At 43.0% G+C, this 18,941-nt stretch overlaps 1 protein-coding gene across 3 annotated transcripts in view; it reads left to right on the top strand.

Annotated features, from left to right (window-relative positions):
• The window catches only part of FBLN1 (fibulin 1), an 81,776-nt gene extending 75,622 nt beyond the window's left edge, over positions 1-6,154 (top strand). For all 3 annotated transcript variants that reach the window (XM_055711634.1, XM_014280002.3, XM_027805543.2), the window contains exon 17: positions 3,755-6,154. In XM_055711634.1, coding sequence (XP_055567609.1) covers positions 3,755-3,894 — 140 coding nt within the window. In that variant the 3' untranslated portion in view covers positions 3,895-6,154. The remainder of the gene's footprint in view (positions 1-3,754) is intronic.
• The last annotated feature ends 12,787 nt before the right edge of the window (positions 6,155-18,941 follow it).

The raw sequence follows: 18,941 nt of genomic DNA, 5'->3' as shown, positions 1-18,941 counted from the left end.
GTTTATTTATTATCAATGATTTACCCTGGTTTAATATAGACAAATGTTCTCCTGTGGGTTTTTTTTTTGTGCAAAATGCTAACCTAACTGAAATCCAACTTTGTTGGAAAAAGATTTGGGTGAACTTGCTTAAATAAACTGACCACATTTACCAACTGTAGAGTCTGCAGCTTTGGTCGCAGAGAGGGCCAGCTGATGGTGGTATTTGAAAGCCCTCTGTTTTAAGGTCATTCAATGAGCAACACCACCATTGTTCTCCTGATATTCTATAGTGTGACTCACAGGACAGTGTGCACTGCTACAGTGGTCCAGGACCAGGTTCCTGTCTGCAGTTATCCCTATGTCAAATCTGAGTGGCGCCATCCAGCTTTTTTTGATTTAGACTGGTAAAAAAGAGATCAAAAGCAACTGCTTAATTTCTACATTTTTTGATTTTTCAGTACATTTAAAAATTGTAACCTTCCTATTTCTATGAAGTATGGTTTTATACTTAATATTCAGCTCTAAATGCTGAAGGATGCCAGACCACAAATCTGGACCCAGCATTAGTCTGCCAAAAGGAACATGTTTATGCAAATGTTTCAGTAACTGATAAATTCATGTCACTTAAAAACATCCAGAATTATTAGATATGGAACTGCTGGCCTTGTTGGAGTTTGAAATAGCTGCATCTCCTATGTACCTGACATGAAAGGTGCAAGACATTAGAGAATCAGACACAGGTAGCATCAAAAGGCAGTGACACATTGTAGCGGGTAGCCTTTAACAGCATTTCTGAGACAAATCCTAGGACCACTGCAACAGGATCGATCACTGGGAGTTGGATAAGCGTGTAGCCAGGTTTCAGGCTTTGAGCAGCTTCGCTATTGCATGGCTTCCACTCACATTTGTCATTCATTTTGGTGGAAAACAATAGCCAGGTTTTATATTTTAGCGCTTTTCACCAAAAAACTTTGGAAAGCTCTCAATGAGTAAATCTGCCAAGAGCTGGAAACCTGTCATATGCTTTTGTCTAGTAGAACATTTCAAGGTTTTTTCCTTACTCTTCCTGCCCCCGTCCCCCACACACACCCCCCACCCCCTTCTGCCCATTTAGAACAATTGCATCCTACAATCCTACACATGCTGTAGCACAAACCCATCTGACTGCATCACCCTATTTATTTTATAGGGGAGGAAAGGAAATAGTTCTTTTGCACTGGTGGTCATTTCAGGACCATCTAGGACATTGGCACAACAAACAGGATAAATAAATATAACAAGAGTATTGTGTTTCTTTGTACATTTCTTCCATTTCTTGCTTCAGTATAGCTGTCTTAGAATGTGCAGCATTTGCTTTTCAGACCGTTATTAGGTTTGATTTTAGATCTGCAGCAAGAGAACTGTGTGGAAAAGTACTGCCACGTGGATCACAGTGTGTTTGCCTGTTCCACCTTAAAAGTAAATGTTCCATTTTTTCTGCCTATTAGCAGAACGCATCCAAGCAAGAATGAGAAAGTTACTAATTGCTTTGAATGCTACATCAACAATGAACGGGTAGATGCCGTACTGTGGCATAAGCCATCATGAGTAGAATTGCGTCACATCAGAAAAAAACCAAATTGCAATCCCACTTCTAGACTAGAGGGTAGTAGAGTATAGCAATAAAGTGTAGACAACACTACAAAAGGCTGCTGAATGGAAACAGCAACCTTCGCCATCCGAGGCTTGGTGATCACTTCATGAGCTGCTAGCAGTGAAACAGCTTGCCAGCACTGAGTGATTCCAATGCTGCCTGTTTCTGTGGTTGTCAGTTGAAAAAGTGCCTGCAATGATGTGACGTGTTGTTAGCAAAATGCTTTAAATGCTACCCTAAAGAGAGGGTGATTTTATCACAGCTTTTCTTTTCAATATATCATCTGCCAAGCCCAGTCATTTTTATAAGGGGCAGGAGAGTAGCCCAGAGAACTAAAAAAAAATTAATAACATAAGCACACATATATATTTATGTATGTATGTATTTATGTATGTATGTACATATAAATTGTAGGAAGAAGGATGCTTTAAAAGTGTATTAAATATGGAAAGCAAAGTGAATGTGGTGAAGAGTTTGCAATTTCACTGCATAATGAAGATACTAGTGTTTAAACAGGACAAAACTGTAATGTCACCACTGCCTTAGAAGAAGGTGCTGACAGCCTGCATAAGCAAATGTATATCCCTCCTATAAGATTTCAAGCTGATGTGTTTGTAGGGGACTGCTATAGGAGTTTGGCTGGGACTCTGGGAAGGCGCTGGTGTGCTGCAGGCTCATGAAACATAACCCCCAGCATGCAGAAGGGATACATCTAAATAAGCCTTTCTTAAATTGTGTATTTCCTTCTGAATCAAACACCCTGCTAGGTAAGTCAGTTGTCAGCAGGAGGTGTCTGAGGGGGGGTGTCTCCACCAGATTCCCTGTGCCTGCTGGATGACCTTGGGTTCACATGAGTTTGACATTTTGGATACATCCTTTCCAATGAGAGCTGTTTGGTAGCTCCCTGCTCTGTACACCGGATCTAGAAAATAACCACAAAGTGAGAACACGTTTATGATCTAATCTTGAGCCTTCGGGGTCAATGGCAAAGCTCCTGTTGACTTTCTTTTGTGTAGGTCTGAAGCTGTAATGCTATTCTGTTTAGCCACTTAATGTCAAGGCACCGATAAGACCTCATGGCCCAAATGGGCCTCCCTGAGGTCCTCTTCTACACCCCGCCCAGAGTCCAGGAGCCCCATTTCAGCTTCAGTCCCTGCCTGAGCAGTGCTGAAAGAGGGGTGGTCTCCAGCTCCATCAAGTTGTAGGTCTTTGATTGACCTACACATTGACTCCACGGTCGGACTTCGGTGCAGCATCATTACCATGACTTTGCCTGGTGATTTGGGCCCTTGGTTGAACCTGGCTGCCCCCCGTCCTGTCTGTCTGGAGAAGCCCTGCCCTGTCTGAGGACCCCACCACTCTCAGCCCCCAGCAGTCCCCATCCTGCTGTGTCCTGGCACTGGGGCTCCTCCATGTAAAACAAACCAAAGGACTAGAGCCCTGGATGACACGGCTCACTTCTCCCTTGCCACTTCCTTCCTCATTATCAAGCCCTGATGCTGGTGATGGAATGGCCAGCATTCATGTGAGGAATGACACAGGAACAGATGCTGTGATAGTCCCCCTTTGCTCCTTAAACTCCCCTGCTTTTATTCTCATTGCTTCCAGTGGGGTTGTCCATCCATGATATGGTACGCTAACAATTTACAGATTAGTGTTGTCTGATGTTTATAGGGAAAGTGTTGATTTGACTGCATTACAAATAATTTCTACTGTTCCAAATGAAAATCAGATTTCAACATGGTACCAGAAATTGCACAGCATTCCCAGGTGTGCATCCTCATGTACTCCTCAGGGCAATGTGTGCTGGTTTACCTAAGGAAAGTCTCCTGATGTTCTGCTTAAAAAGCAGGGTCAGAGACTGCTTACAGAATTTATGTCTCTCAATAAAAGGTAAAAAAAAATAATTTAGTAATTTCAGCATATATAGTTTTTCCACCATTAGCATTTTAGTGTTCTTTCTAAATATTCTTCAATGTATTTTGGTTGAAAAGTTATATTTTATTCTTATTTTGCAAGCTTTCTTGCAAGCTATTTATAGAACCAATAGATAAAATAACTTTCAATCAGCTATACTAAAAATGAAGGGGAGTGCAGTTCATCCAAACCCATCTGATTCTCCTATTTCTATCCCAACAGGTGTAGTTCGCCAAGTGAGGCCCATTGTTGGACCTTTCCATGCCATCCTGAAACTGGAGATGAACTACGTCATGGGTGGAGTGGTATCTCATCGTAACATCGTCAATGTTCACATCTTTGTCTCTGAGTACTGGTTCTAAGAGAGCATTTAAAATCCCAGACAAGCAAGCTGCTCCAACCTAAATCATTACCACAAATTATTATGTCATATACTTGTTTGTAAAACCCAATACTGGTTTTTTTGTTGTTTTATTTTGAAATATTTGGTTTATAGTTTAAGACAAATAACAAGCTATTATGTTGATTAGACATAGGGTGGAGCAAATTAAATGAGCCTGATGTAGTCTGTATAAATAAGTAGCGTGTAAAAGTGCCCAGCTACCTAGTGAAATTTAAAACTTCTCTAAATGTTTAGGCAGACCTTAACTATTGCTCCTTGGCCAGATAACCAGAGTGACTGAGGATGTGGAATGAAATAGATGTCAGAGTTCACTGGGATGAACATTTGGTATCTTTGGATGGGAGAAGTTTGGTAAGGATTAGTAATTTTGCCTTAATATTAACTACCTTGAAGGAATCACAGAAAGTGCTAAACATTCGCTTTTGGGCCCCAATAGGTTAACTCTGAATAGGCGCCCAGAATTGCTAATAATTTCTGAAAAGTTTAGCCTAGATACTTAAAAAGCTATGGCTACAAGAGGAAGTGCAAAAGGAATTAGAAACAATAACAGGCTAACAAGCTATTGCACATATTAAAAAATTACTCCTTTTTTTGTACTTACTATTTGATTGTAAGATTATGTTTGGTTCTAATTAAACAAGTACCTCTCATTGAAATTAACCTGTTACAAGGATAAGGCATATTGCTTAAATTCCAGTCTCATCTGTACCCAGGAATACATGGGAAACTCAGACCTATATCTCCTGTCTATTATAGAGTAAAGCTCCACAACTTCTTAAAATTGGTAATAAAATCAGCATGTTAAACTTTACACTTCCTATGCACCAAATCAAGGCATATGTAATAATATAATGAAACTCTCACAAATAAATGAATGTTTAATGTGTTATCTGGGTATCAAAGTTAACGCATCTTTTTTAATACAGAACAGAAAATAAATAGCTCCATTTTCAGTTTGTTAAGATATGAGGAAATAAAGTAAGACAGATGGGAAATACTAAGAAGTAAGCTATGGTTTCTGCTTGCCAGAAAAATTGTGTGATATATCTCTTGTAAACAAATCAGTTATATATATATATATATACAGATTCCCATTTCATTGGTCATTATTGGCACTAGGCATTTGTCTCTTCCTTTTATACAGAAGCCCCTGAAGTTTAAGAGAATCTCTCCATTTACAGGTATGATCTTTGAATAGGAATAATAAAGATTATCCTCTCTGATCCATTGCAACTTTATGGTCCAAAAGACCATAGCAACTTTACTGTATATGTACAGAAGTCTTCATTCTGTTCTCTGTGGCAGGGATACTTCTTTGCCTGCAGCATCCTTACTTCTTAAATTAAGATTTTATGATAACAGACTCTCATAAATAAAATTTGACTAAAGGATACCCTCATGACGGTATTTGTTCCCCTCACACAGAGCATTCCAGCCCCACAGCCTGGTTTTAAGCCCCATCAGCTTAAAAAGTGTTCAGTGCTGTCAGTGGCTTCCTCTACAGTCCTTAAAATTTCAATGAATAATTACCATATTTCTGTGGAAAAATGATGTGAAGCAGATGTATTTGTAGCAGGTGACCTTCCATCATTCAAATAACTGATGGAGATTTTGGAAAACTCCAGATTACAGGAGATACTGTTGACTTCAGGAATTTGTAGCCTATATAAGTCTGATTTAGACTGGAAAGTAAAACATTTTATTACGCTAACAGACTCCAAGAAGAGGAGGATGAAAGACTCTCCTGATATCATCACGTTCTTTTTCTTGCCAGTGTGGGAAAAGTGAGTAGCCTCAGTACCAAAAATACAAAAAATGTTTCCATCTGATTTTCTAGACTGTAATTTTTGATTCTTTAGTTCCTCTGTAAGTGGTATTTAGTTGCAGTGAAAAGAACTTAGGGACAGCAGAAATCTAATTTTAGGATCAAACTGATGAACAAACTAATTCACAAACTTCTCCTTTCTGTAAAGGAGAAACTACATACCACCACAGACACACACCTCTCCCCTTCTTCTGTCTGCATTTTTGGGTAAAAATGGCATACAGCATGATTACCACTACTTCCTGGAAAACTGTTTTCCTACATTGTCCCAAGTAATCTTTGAAAATTGCAAGCAGCTTTTTAAATAGTCCTGATGTCATATGAGAACATTGATCCAGTAGATTATTTCATGGTTTGTGTATAATAAATTAAAGAGTGCTTAGTGCCATGGTCACTGTGACGTGTCTTGACTTTTAATAGATCAGTACAGGAAAACTAGATAATTTAGTAATTATAGGAAATATTAAATATTTCTTTCATCCAAACCTGTGACAATAATGTTTCATTTGTTGCAGGGGGGACAAAGTAAAACTGCAATTTTTCTTGGCAAATCATTAAAGCTGTTCAAGTGGGAGAATGTGCTTATGAAATTGACAGCAAGATCCACTCACTTTGAGAGCTTTTCTTTTGCTGTGCTCTCTACAGATTGATTAGTTCTAAGTTCAAATCATTCTAATTGTGGGGGAACAGAATCACAAGTAAATGAGCATTTAGAAGAAAACGACAAGAACAAGCACAGACTGCTGAGTGTTCAGTAGTCTGCTTTTTAAGAGTGATCTGCTCAGTTGTACACAGAATGATACCACACGCCTTGGAAAAAGTCATACACCATTAAAAGAATAAGTAATAATACCACACAAGTACAGATGATACATAGGATCAAATTACCTGATACACTATCTTATTTGACACTAGATGAATATGGAGAGACAAAAATCACTTGAATAAGCAAAGGCTCACAGGTGCTAGCCAGATTCCTGACAAGGGGAGCAGCAGGTCTCAGGTTGTTCTGCTAAAAACCAGGCATCCTGCAAAGATGGGAAGACTTCTTGTGTGCTTCAGGGACTGCTCCTAGGACAAGCCTTCTGGCAGGAAATATTGCCTCAGGATTATTTCTAGCAGGTTTAGGACAGTTTGCTTGAGTAAGCATTCAGTGTATATAGGAGGTTCTGAGTAATCAGGTCCTTTGCCTTAGTCAAGTGAAATAATAACAAACCAGGAATGTTTCAAATCAATTTGCTGATAGACTGATCTACTTTCTACTTAGCAGATAGAGAAAGCAAAATAGCGTAGTGTATGTAATCCTAGCATAGTTGCAACAACAGCCAAGGACGATTAACAATGAAGAACAAACAAGATTCTTAGCTGTTCAAATCAGTACATTCCATGTATGATAGCTGGATAAGCTTGTGCATTGATGACAGAAGTTATTTCATGATTTGGAGAGATATACTGTGTGCCTTTCCAGGGTAGCTGTCCTAACTACAGTGTATGGTAATTCTTGGAAGCCGCTGGTGACTGACTGTAACCATAGCAAATTGCCTGTCAGCATTGTGAATATGTCCATTATCTGGAGCTCATGCAGCATTACTGTGTTCCTCTCTCAATCACAAAATCACACTATACCTGAGTTTGGCCCGTGAAAAATTTTAGCATCCACTTCACCCATCCAGTTGGTGATTTTGAAGTTAATGCAATTATTTTGTACTATCTGACCCTGAAGAGTGGCACAAAGCCACCAATTCAACACTGGCTGCCTTGTATCAGCTGGTATGTTGGTACTGCTGTGAAGACAACTCCTTCCAGGAGTGAGTGTCAGAAGGTGTTTAAATACGCTGTTTGTTCCACTGAACACAGAGAATACGCTCTGCTCATCAGTCAATGTGATCTTGCTACCTTTCTTTTTCAAATTAATATTTGGGGTGGTTTTGTCTGTTTGAAAATGTTAATGATGCAGAAAATAGTAGGTGCCAACTGTGGCAGAAAAAAAGTGCATGGGCTCTTAGAAACATTTTCTGTGGGTGACAGCTTTCAGTGATCCTCTTGCAATGTTTCAGCAGCGTGGGTTTAGTATTCCATGAAAGGCTTTTACAGGAATGCTGACACATGACTTTTCTGCGTTCTGTGGCAGTTAGGCCGTATTGTATAAGAAAACTGTGTATGTGTATCTGTTAGGTGTAGGTTGCTAGGTAAGCTCTTCAGAACAAGAAACCCTGATGCCTGAGGAGCAATTCACACCTGCTGGAATGGAGATGATGTTCATGCCATGACTGTATTGCCTTTATCTTACCCATCTGAGCTTGATGGCTGGTCTCCTAAGTCTCTTGCTTGTGAGATCACTAACGCAGCTGGACAAGAAACCCACCCCAGGGTACTGCCTGTGGGGTGGGCTTTCCCAAGCAGGCAGTCCTTCACAGAAATTAAACAAAGGATCAGTTCCCTTTGCTAGTAGGTGTGTTACCTACAGAGCCATTTTAATGTCATGTATATTCCAGACTTCCCATGAAATCACAGCAAAGTCTAGCCTGTGCCCAGCCAGGTGTAATTGCTATTAACAGATGAGACAGGGGAAGCTCATTCTGAGTTTTTACTGTAAAATTCCAGGTTTAGAGGCAGTCGGGTAAAAATTAATTTCATCAGAAGTAAAGGTGACACACTTAGTGCAGTCCCAGTTAAATATGCTGCCAGATACCCTTTTTGAACACAATAATCTTAGCTGACAGCTTGAAGCATTTACTGGCCAGCTGAACGCGAGACATTACAGCCTGGCCTGGCCAACACCACCTCGCTGCCGCGGGAGGCGCAGGGACGGAGGCTGAGGGCCCCCGCGCAGCTCCCAGGCTGTGTGTAGGCCCCAGCTGAAGCTGCTGGCAGCCCGTCCTCGCACACTGTCCCCAGGGTGAGCGGCCCAGCGTCACCCAGCCACCCCGTCAGGGCTGGCCTGGAGCGTGGGTGGCCAAGGCCGCGGGGGAGCTGGGGAAGCAGCTGCAGGGGAGAGTTGCAGGGAAAGGCTGTTACGTTGATCGTGCTAATGACAGCTTGATGGTGCCTTCAGGACTGTTAGAGAACTTGGTACCTCCCAGCTGCCATTATGGGCAAATCTGGTGGTAATGGAGAAGTGGAAGAACAAGGAATATACGTCGAGGAGGCAAGAGACCGGACACGTCAGAGCAACTGCTTTTACAGGTTGCTGAAACAGGAGTGACTTGCACAGTAGCGATGAATAGTGTATAAATCCGATGGATGGTGTATAAATAAATCCCCAGTGAGCAACCCGTCAATAGCACCACAAGGGTTTTGAGAAAGAGACACCAACTACTTCAGCTTCCACGTGAAGTCAAAAGCCAAATGTCCCATGGGGATGTCCCTTGCATTTGCTGTGCTGGGCGTCACATGGCACACGATGCTGGCATTGGAGAGCCCACACACAAGTGGGCAATGTGCAGCAGTTTTGGTGGCAAGGTGCACCCTGTCTCACTCCCCGTAGGCCCTGCACCTCTTGGCAGAGTGTCTCAGACAGCCAGGGTCTCTGGAGGCTGCCCAAGGGGGGTCCCAGGGCTCACACCCACTGCAGGCAGCAGCCGGAGTATGTACCACAGCTCGGGGTCTGGCCTTGCCCTACGTGCCAGATGGGCACAGGTTCCTCCGCATCCTCTCCAGCAGTAAATTCCCCTTGGGCCATGTCACCATGTCATCTCTACAGAGATGGCTGAATGGCTGAGGGATGTCAGTTTGCTTGAAGTAAGTGCCTTGCCTGCATATTGTCTTTCTCTAAATGAGATTGTAAAGCATCTCGAAAATGGTCTTGTCTTCTATATGTGATCCATGTGCTGTATTAGATCAGTACAAAAGTAAGAGTTAATGCAGAAAATTGTTTGGGTCATATGCCCCATTCCCCCCCCCCCCTCCCCCCATCTATTTTGTGTAACTTTTTTTGCTAGTGAATTGTGAGGATACTATTTGTGAGAACAGCAGGAAAAATATTCACACAGTGGAGAAACTGTAGTTCTATCTACTTTTGGCATAATGATCTAGTGCATCTCAAAATAAGCAAATGGTGCTAAGGACAGCAGAGTAACACGGTGCTAAGGACAGCAGAGTAACTTATTTTTTGGGGTTGCTAATTAATCCAAGGTAGTTTCAAGCAGAATTTAAGACAAGGCTGTTGGAATTCAGTAGAATCAAAATAAATAAATGCACTCCTTAATATTTTTTTTCTTTTTGAGACAATAAAAATCTGTCTAACAGCATTCTGCAAATTTTTTGTACTGTGGCCATACCTACTGTCATGATACTATGTCTTCTCATTCGAAAGTTACTTGTTTTCTATAGCAAGGTTAAAATTGAGGTCCACTGGCTGCCACTTCACTTTTGGTTTTTAGTACATTTAACACCCAGTCAGAACGAATTAAACGTATTCCTTTTGATTTGTGGAAAAGGCATTCTCTCAGAAAGGGAAAAAAATCCTTCTTTTCCCTAAGTTGGATTTTTGCTGGCTCTTTGAAAGATGTCAGCTGAAGTCTCCTAGGGACGCTCATTCCAAGGGCTTGCAGTCAGTCACCCTTGAAAATAGCACTTGATTGATCTGTCTTGGCCAAGGCTGAAGCAAGTGCAGTTTTGATAAAAATGCCAGTCACTGCTGGTTGGCCAGCATGCACTTAGCTGATAGTTAAGAAATATTATTTCTCCTAAGGAAAATGAGAGGGACCAGCATCCGATTTGTATCGGGGTCCTGAGTTTGGCTGAGGTTTCAAACCTGCCTGCAGGCAGTCCTGCACCCTCGCCTGCCCTCTGTGCACCTCAGCCTCTCCCCATCACAGCTGGGGCTCCCCGGGCAGCCCTGCAGGCCTGTGAAGGACGCCCTTCCCGCAAATTACCCATCTGGTCTGACGCTGAACGGTCCTCCCCACTCCAACAGCAAGGAATGCCAAAGCCCTTCCCAACATCACTTCTGCTTTCTGAGCGTCTTTGTTCCATGCTGCCTGTGGTGAGCACAGGAGGTGTGAGGCTGTGTGGAAATTGCTGCTACTAGACGAGAGAGGCATAAAGTACACTCACCAAGTCTCCAAAATCGTTGATCCGATGAAAGATTTTTCATTCCTGCTGTGGCTAAGAATGCACTATCTGTTCTGTAATAAGCCCTTTATTTTGCTTTCACCTTATCCTATTTCATCTTTTCCCCCCTCTCCCTTTCCTTTTATTGTATTCTTTTCTCCCTCTCCTTATTTTGACTTCCCCATCCATCTTTTTCTTTTCTTCTATCACTGAGTGTTTACTTGTAACTGAGCAATTGAAGTTAAACGTGTCCATCAGACCAGAAGAGAGATATTGAAGAGCTGCAGAAAGAAAACCTATCCTGGGGTCACTGCAGACAGTGGCACACCATGCTTTCATACCCCAAACATTTTACCAGGGCACTCCGAATCACATCATGCCAACAGGACTGCATGGGACAGTTTATGGCCACCCTCTTTTAAACTTACTTCTTATACCTAAATCCACATACCTCATCGCTTCAAAGTGCAATAGGCAATGTGAAGTGTGGGGAAATAGAGCAGAACCAAAAGCCCTCTGCTGTAAGATATTCTCATTCAGGATGGTACTGTGTGGCCTCAGGGGGTCACTGAGCTTTCTGCACCTGTAGCAAACAGAATATGTGAATCAATCATGCTTTATGCTGGGTCAGAGGATCCAGGTTAAATCTCTGCTGACCATGGGTAACGCAGAGAGGCAACATGAGCTCAAGATGCAAATACACTTTCTCACTTCTGCTTCCAGATGGCTTCCTGAGGGTTTCTCTGTGTGCATGCGCTGCAGATGACAGAATTGGCTGATATCTGTCCTTCGGGCCTGCATGGCTGTTTGGGGGACCCACCATGCTCTTTGCAAGCTTCAGTCCTGGGTGACACTTTTGCAAGCACTGCTGAAGCAAAGGATCGGTCCCTCATCATGGACCCAGACTAATGGATTGCAGCAAGTGCCACTGGGTCAGGGGTGTAGGGAACCTCCTCATGGAGTCTGAACTACTTGCAGACACAGGTTCCCCACACTAGTACCCATACCCTACTGATAGTGTGTTCTCACATGCCACAAACTGTCATGGCCCCTCCAGAAACTCATGCTACAATCATGTTCTTGGTGTGTTACAGGACTTTTCGAGTCTGCCTGCATTAAAAGGCAACTGGCAAAGCTGGCTTGTCCCATCAGAAGACCTGGGACTCTGAACAACAGCAAGCTGGGACTCTCGCTCCCCTCCTGCAACCAGTGCTGGTTGCTCTCTGGGGAAACGGGGTCCAGAAGCACAAGAAGGGCTCTTCCCTGGAACTGTGCTGACCAGCTGAAGTAGGTAAACTAAATGTCATGTAGATACCTACAAACAACTTGGAAATTTTATGATTATAGCATTGAGACATGCCCCAGCTCATTATTTATTATGACAAAATGTAATGACAAAAAGTGAGGATCAAGGATCTGGGCTGTTTGATGCTATTCTGGTAACTGAGTGTATCGTCCAGCCCCTCCACGCCTTCATCTACATGTCTGCTAGTGGCTCTAGTAGCTTCTTAACTTCCACTGAGCTGCTAGCTAGATGAACAAGGACACAGAAGTCACAACTTGCTCCCTCTGTGTGGCAACTGGGCTACAGGAGGTCCTCTGGTCTGCAGAGAGAGGAGCAGGTCACCAGCCGGTGTGCGACAATTCACACGGTGTGGAGGTTTAACAGTATGCACAGTGTTTGAGAACCCGTGAAAGCTGACCACAGTTATTTTATGATCACACCTAGCTTAAGTCTGGCATTGGTATTGCTCTGACAAAAATGGATTCCCTCACGCAATTTAAATTAAAAAAAAAAAAATCAAACAAAGGAAAACCAGTTGTATCATATCTGACACCACAGGTGACAAACACCTTGGCCTGGCAATTCTCACAGAGTGATCTTTGCGGGTTGATTCCCAAGATGGTGATTAGCTCTTTTGTTTTGCCATTAGCTGATGGATCTCACATGAGTGAGATCTGGTGGAGGTCAGGCAGTGATGGTGGGGCAGAACTGATAAAAGAGAAATGCTTTTGTATTTTGGACTCACCCTGGCAGAGGCAAGAGCAACTTTCTCTTAACCTGCCCCATCAGTGACCTTGGACCTGATCAGAGGGACCACCCTCAAGTCTGGACGCGAGGTAAGTTAAATTACATGCTGCTGAATACTGCCAACATTTTGGGAAGAAGTTGTAATAATGATAAAAAAGCACCCATGTAATGGATACCATCATAACTCTGTAACTACAGTTTAGGTTTTGAAAATTACAAATATGTGTTTAACTAAGGCTAACCAGAAAGTACTAGATGGTGCTTTAACTGTGGCCAGCTGTCTAGTATTTAGAATGTTTTTCCATTCCAAAGTGGAAAAATTGCTTTTCATTTGTACATATTGAGTGGGTGACCATTTGTCCAGCTCTACGAGGAAGCATCGGGTTATCTGTGGTATCAACAGATGACAAAGTACTTTGTAAAACAACTACACAAAACATAAGGAAAAATGGACTTGGTAGACTTCAATTTATGATGTGCTTCACCTCTTATGGATTCAAGACCTCATTTGCAGCCACTAAATCTCACAGATTTATTATTTTTTTTTCCCCAGACTCCATCAGTTAACAGGTTGTGCTGGTTATGGCTGGGATAGAGTTAACTTTCCTCATAGAGGCTGGTGTGGGGCTGTGTTTTGGATTTGTGCTGAGAACAGTGTTGATCAATCAGGGATGTTTTTTTCATTGTTGAGCGGTACTTACACAGTGTCAGGGGCTTTTCTGCCTCTCACCCCACCCCACCAGCGAGCAGGATGGGGGTGCTCAAGAATCTGGGAGGGGACACAGCCGGGACAGCTGATCCCAACTGCCCAGAGGGATATTCCATACCATATGGCATCATGCTCAGCATATGAATCTGGGGGAAGAAGGAAGGGGGGGGGAACATTTGGAGTGATGGCATTTGTCTTCCCAAGTCACCATTACATGTGATGGAGCCCGGCTTTCCTGGAGATGGTTGAACATCTGCCTGCCCATGGGAAGTAGTGAATAAATTCCTTGTTTTGCTTTGCTTCTGTACGTGGCTTTTGCTTTACTTATTAAACTGTCTTTATCTCAGCCCACGAGTTTTCTCCCTTTTAGTCCTCTGATTCTCTCTCCCATCCCATGGGTGGTGTGGATTGAGTGAACAGCTGTGTGGGGCTTAGTTGCCAGCTGGGTTTAAATCACAACAGAGGTCAGAGTAAATTTTGCTTTCTTTAGTAATGGTGAGTTTCATTTTGTACTGAATTATAAATGAGTGACATTACAGTGATATTTCTTCAACTCATGCAGGTGACTGTTCTTTCCAACTCATGCACCATTGGCTGCTGATCTCTCTGTAAATGTTTATGATTGATTTCTTTTTATCCTTAACCTGAGTAAGCCTCACATCTGACCACTTATTCCACTTCCTCCTCCTTAAGTTTCTCAGATGTGGAATAGCTAGGAACATGGAAAGAGTATTTCAGCTGCTGATGTCTGTATCAGTCAAACAGAAATGAGATGTTCTGCTCCTATAAGCCGCTGTGTTTGTAGAGCTGCTGGCTCGATGTCAGACAGAGACCCAGTGAAGAAGGTCATGTGGATGAGGTGGGCAGATAGGTGCAGGAAAGTACCTATGTTAGCAAGCCAAGAAGCAGGCATTAATACAGTCTGCAAATGTGGGCTTTCCTGAACTCCTCCTAGGCAAAGGTTATACTGAAATTGTTGGTGGTTCAGGCTTGGCTTTGTTTTTGATGTCTGGCCAAACAGTTAGCTGATAGGTGTGGGTGGCTGAAAGATTGCTCTCATTGAAGGGCATTGACAAAATGAACTTTTTTTTTCCTAAACCCACAAGATTTCCCAGAGCTTACTGAGACAGGGTTAGAGGAGCTAAAACAGAGCTCCATGTCTAGGCTAAAGATGGGCTTACCTAGGCGGGGGCAGAAGGACTGAACAGGCACAAGGGGTCAGATGAAGTAGGATCTGGAGATCCCCTCTTCAGTGGTGGTTTTGTACATGATACTTGGTCTAGAGGCTGCCTCTGCAGGAGCCTTTCTATAAGGAGACCGGAGGGAGAACAGCAGTTCAAAAAACAGTGTGGTCAGCAGGGTCTCTCTGACATTGCTGCAGCAAAACTCACCTCCACTTTCTCTGGACCCCCGTCTCCTCTGAAACATGGAGGTAGTGGGTTGGCGAGACGAGCTGGCCACCTGGTGCATCCTCTTTTCCATGGCAGTCAGTTATGATCTAGCAAAATGGAGAGACCACTCCTACTGAAGCAAGGAGGAGGAAAACCATGAGCCAACAGGATTGATCTCCCAGCCAGGACATGTTGGGCAGAGCTGGACATGTGGCTGTGCACCATTCAGAGCTGGTATGTGTGTAGGGGTGTCCAGCAGCAGCTGAGAGGATCTGCATGAGCCCATGGAGGGTAGGAAAGCAATTGTAATAGGGGAAAGGGCTCATTGAGCCTTTGCTTTCTACACACGAGGTGTACAGGGAAGCCACACTGGCTCCACACTGTGCCTATTGTAGCAGACCTGGCTTCTATCTGCTCAGCTGCTGTGGCAGGGGTCTGGATGGTCTCTCCAGTGCAAGCCATGAAGGTCTGGTGGTGGTTCTCAAGCTATCTAAAGCAATATTATCCAATTATTCTTCATTACTGCACGGGGGTCTGGACAGTCTGACTTTTATTTCATCTGATGGCAATAATACTAAAAGCTTAAATCGGTGTCTATTGAAGTTAATGAGAAGTTCATGATTTGTCATCACCCAACATTATAAAGAAACCTTGGGCAAGTGTTTCACCTCTTCACACCACGTTTTACCCATTTCTACAGTCTATAGAGACTGTGTAGATGGGTACCTGAAAAATCCATGTTATATTAATAAAAGCAGGTAGTACCCTTGAGTGGCAGAGACTCCAAGGGAGAACATGCAAATTTTATTAATTGGTTTATCTTAAAATTTGTATATAACTAAAGAAATATATTAATACTGGTTTTGGAAATGTTTTTAAATTAATAATCTAGAAACTTCACAGAAACAGTGGAAAGGCTGCCTGGGACCGCTGGGGAGGCCAATAAGAAAAGTATCTTGCAGTCCTGAGCTCCGCAGAGACCACAGCTCTGCACCCACGTTGCTGACAGGTTCTCAGCAACATGTATGAACAGGGTGGCTTTTGTGGGCTGCTGTGGGCTGCAGTGAGATACCCTGAGCTGGGAGGATCCAGAAGGAGTGGCTTGATCCTGCAGAACCAGTCTAAAGGCTCAATACCCTGTAGCACAGTGCTCCCACCTGCAGCTCTTGGTCCCTGGGCCCTTCTTTCCTTGAACTGACAAAGGTCTTTACAATGATGTAAATACTTGCGTTTGGGGCGGAATAAGTAGTTTTCTCCCAGTGAGTGAGCAAGTGGGAAGCAAAGGTTTACCAAGCAGCAGAGCCAGCTGCGAGGGAGGAGAGGCAGCGTCAGCCTGGGAGAGCAGAGGCCATGTTGTCAAGCCAACTCGTAAGGAAGTGGTGGCTCCCTGGCCACCCATCTTCAGTCTGAAAACACCTGCTGATGGAAGTGCAGGTCTAACTGAAATGCAGCTGTCTGAAGTACAAGTAAGACAGGGCTTTCAATCTTAAGGAGTAGTCTGAGGTCTCCAGGGAATTTGAGTTGTTAGCTCATGGTGCCCAGGCGCAGAGGCTCCTCCCCAACACACCAGTCCCTGTGCATTAGCCCCCTGTAGCCTTCAGCTAGCCCACCCAGTCCTGCCACGATGACCCCAGGTAGGCTGGTAAGCAGAAGAGTTTGGTTTGAATTTTTCCTGTTCCCCTCCATGTGGGTCCAAGACCACATGTTGTGAAGGTGGACATTGTCAGAAATACCACTGTCAGCAAGGACCTGATGGGTGGGATTCAATTGCTGAACCACGGGCTTCTAGTGCCAGATGTCTCTGATACACTGAGACATCTGTGTGCTGCTTGGGACATGACAGAGGACTTCCAGGAGACCCACGTCCTTCTGGAAGAGGGCGGAGATGAGGGGCTATCCAGGCTGTCCTAACTGCCTGAATTTTGGCATCTGAACCCCATACCCAGTGCCTGGTCCAGGGCACCCTAAAGCACTGAGTCCTCCTGAGGGCTGCTCTGGTGGGAAGACCAGGGTGGACACAGCTGGTACGGCCAGATCTAACCCGGTGGTGCTTTTCTCTGTCTCCAACAGACAAGAGCTGGCTTTATTTATATGGGGCTGGGTTCAGTCATCTGTGTCAACAGTTCTACCACTGAATTCAGCAGAATAAAAGCCAACACAGCTTCATGCTGATGGGCTTTCATAACCATATGTCAATGAGCCACTGTAAAAGGGAAAATGAGGTTTAATCTAACAGACATAACATGAAAATACAAAATTGTGTAGACAAAAAAAAAGGCTGTTTTCTGTCATCTCACCAGTTTCTCAAAGACAATAGATGATAGGAAAAAGCAGATGCTGTCAGAGGAATGTGTCTATAAGCAATGAAACAAATTGGAGAAGATTTTTTCCATTATTATCTTACTTTGCTGGAAGATGGACTATGCAGACCAGGAAGTGACTAAGCAAAGAAGCTGACAATGTTCAATCAAGACCTGACCAAAACTGAAGAACAATGTAGGCAGAAAGACTAAACAAGGAGCTGGGGAGAGCTGGCAGTTTGAGTTTTCTTTTCCCTTTTTCATCTGATTAAAGTAATTTCAGCCCAGTGGGTTTACACTTAAGCGGTTGAGTGACTGCCAGCTAGTATCAGTGCAACTGCTCAGGTGAGAGAAAAGCATTTGATAGCTACCTGTATGTAAATCAGATAACGAGTTATTTATAGACCACAAACTCCAGTGTATGAATGAGAGGTGCTATCACTTGGCTGGTTCTTGTCAGAAAAAAAAAATTAGATCTTCCAGTCTGCCAGAATCTGTACCCAGGGAGACCTCTGTGCAAAGTACCTCTGAGGGTCCTGTGGGATCTGTCTTTGAGGATCTATCAGTAGGAACTACTAACAGAAGGCTAGGAAGTTTAAATCCTATTGTTTTTCTGTTATGTATGAAAACCTAGAATTTTTACCCCATTCACAGAAAGCACATAAAGATGATGCTTCAGCATGACTTACTCATGAAGCCCAAATGAAATAAATCTCATCTTTTAAGTCATGCTATTAGTCTCAGTTAACTTGCATCTTTTATTAAAATCATATTTTTTAAAATATGCATATAAAATACAGACATTTTTACAAAAATAGATCATAATAAATAGAGCAATTCAGGAAACCACATAAACTGTAGGCCATAAATAAAGACCATCGCTGTCTTGTCAGAGGAAACTCAGTCATTGAAGGAACTCAGTTCTATCTCTAATCTCTCCTGCCCAGTGAATCGTACCCGAGGGCCAGCAAGGGTCTGTGACTGAATCTTCTTTTAAAAAGGCTGTTGAACTCAATTCACTCTGATATCACTGTCTTTTTAAAGCTCGCACCAGCTTCCATAAATGCAAAACTCTAAATCACCCTATTCTGCTCCATTTAACTGGAATTTGAGGACTTCAGTCAAAAAAGAGTCTGAAAAAATAATCTTATTCTATTGACAGATCCCCAGACTGGGAGAGAAGCTGCAGTCTTGATTTGACAGGGAGAGAGGCTGGTTTAAATGCTTGTTTTCCTTCACTTCTGCTCCCGATCATGAACACTTGGAAAAGTAAACACAGATGAGGTAAATGCAGTGAGGAATAGTGCTCATTCTGAGAGAGGATGTCATAACAAAACCCAAAAAAGATAAAACATAGCTATAACCGAATTAGCCATGACCAATTTACAATGCTGTGGTGGGGGCCATTAGATACACAGAAATTCAACAAATCACCTTCAAACTACAGGTGCCTCACTCAAGGTTTTAAGTCCTACATGTGTGAGATTAAAGGAAATCTGAGAGTCTAATTATTTGCAGTATATTAAAGAGTTTACATTAGATTTTTGAAGGAGGAGTTTGTAAAAGCAGGTATATTATAGTCTGTTTACAGGCTAAATACCAACCTGGCAATTATTTTCTGCTTATTTAACTTCCTTTGCAATTGTAATTGCATACACAAGTCTTCTTCCTTCCTGCCCTCTGCAGCTCTTCAG

This window comes from Falco cherrug, chromosome 5 (assembly GCF_023634085.1).
Source record: "Falco cherrug isolate bFalChe1 chromosome 5, bFalChe1.pri, whole genome shotgun sequence".
In the NCBI taxonomy this organism is placed as follows: domain Eukaryota; kingdom Metazoa; phylum Chordata; class Aves; order Falconiformes; family Falconidae; genus Falco; species Falco cherrug.
Note: the sequence above shows the minus strand (reverse complement) of the source record. Positions and strands in the feature narration are given on the sequence as shown.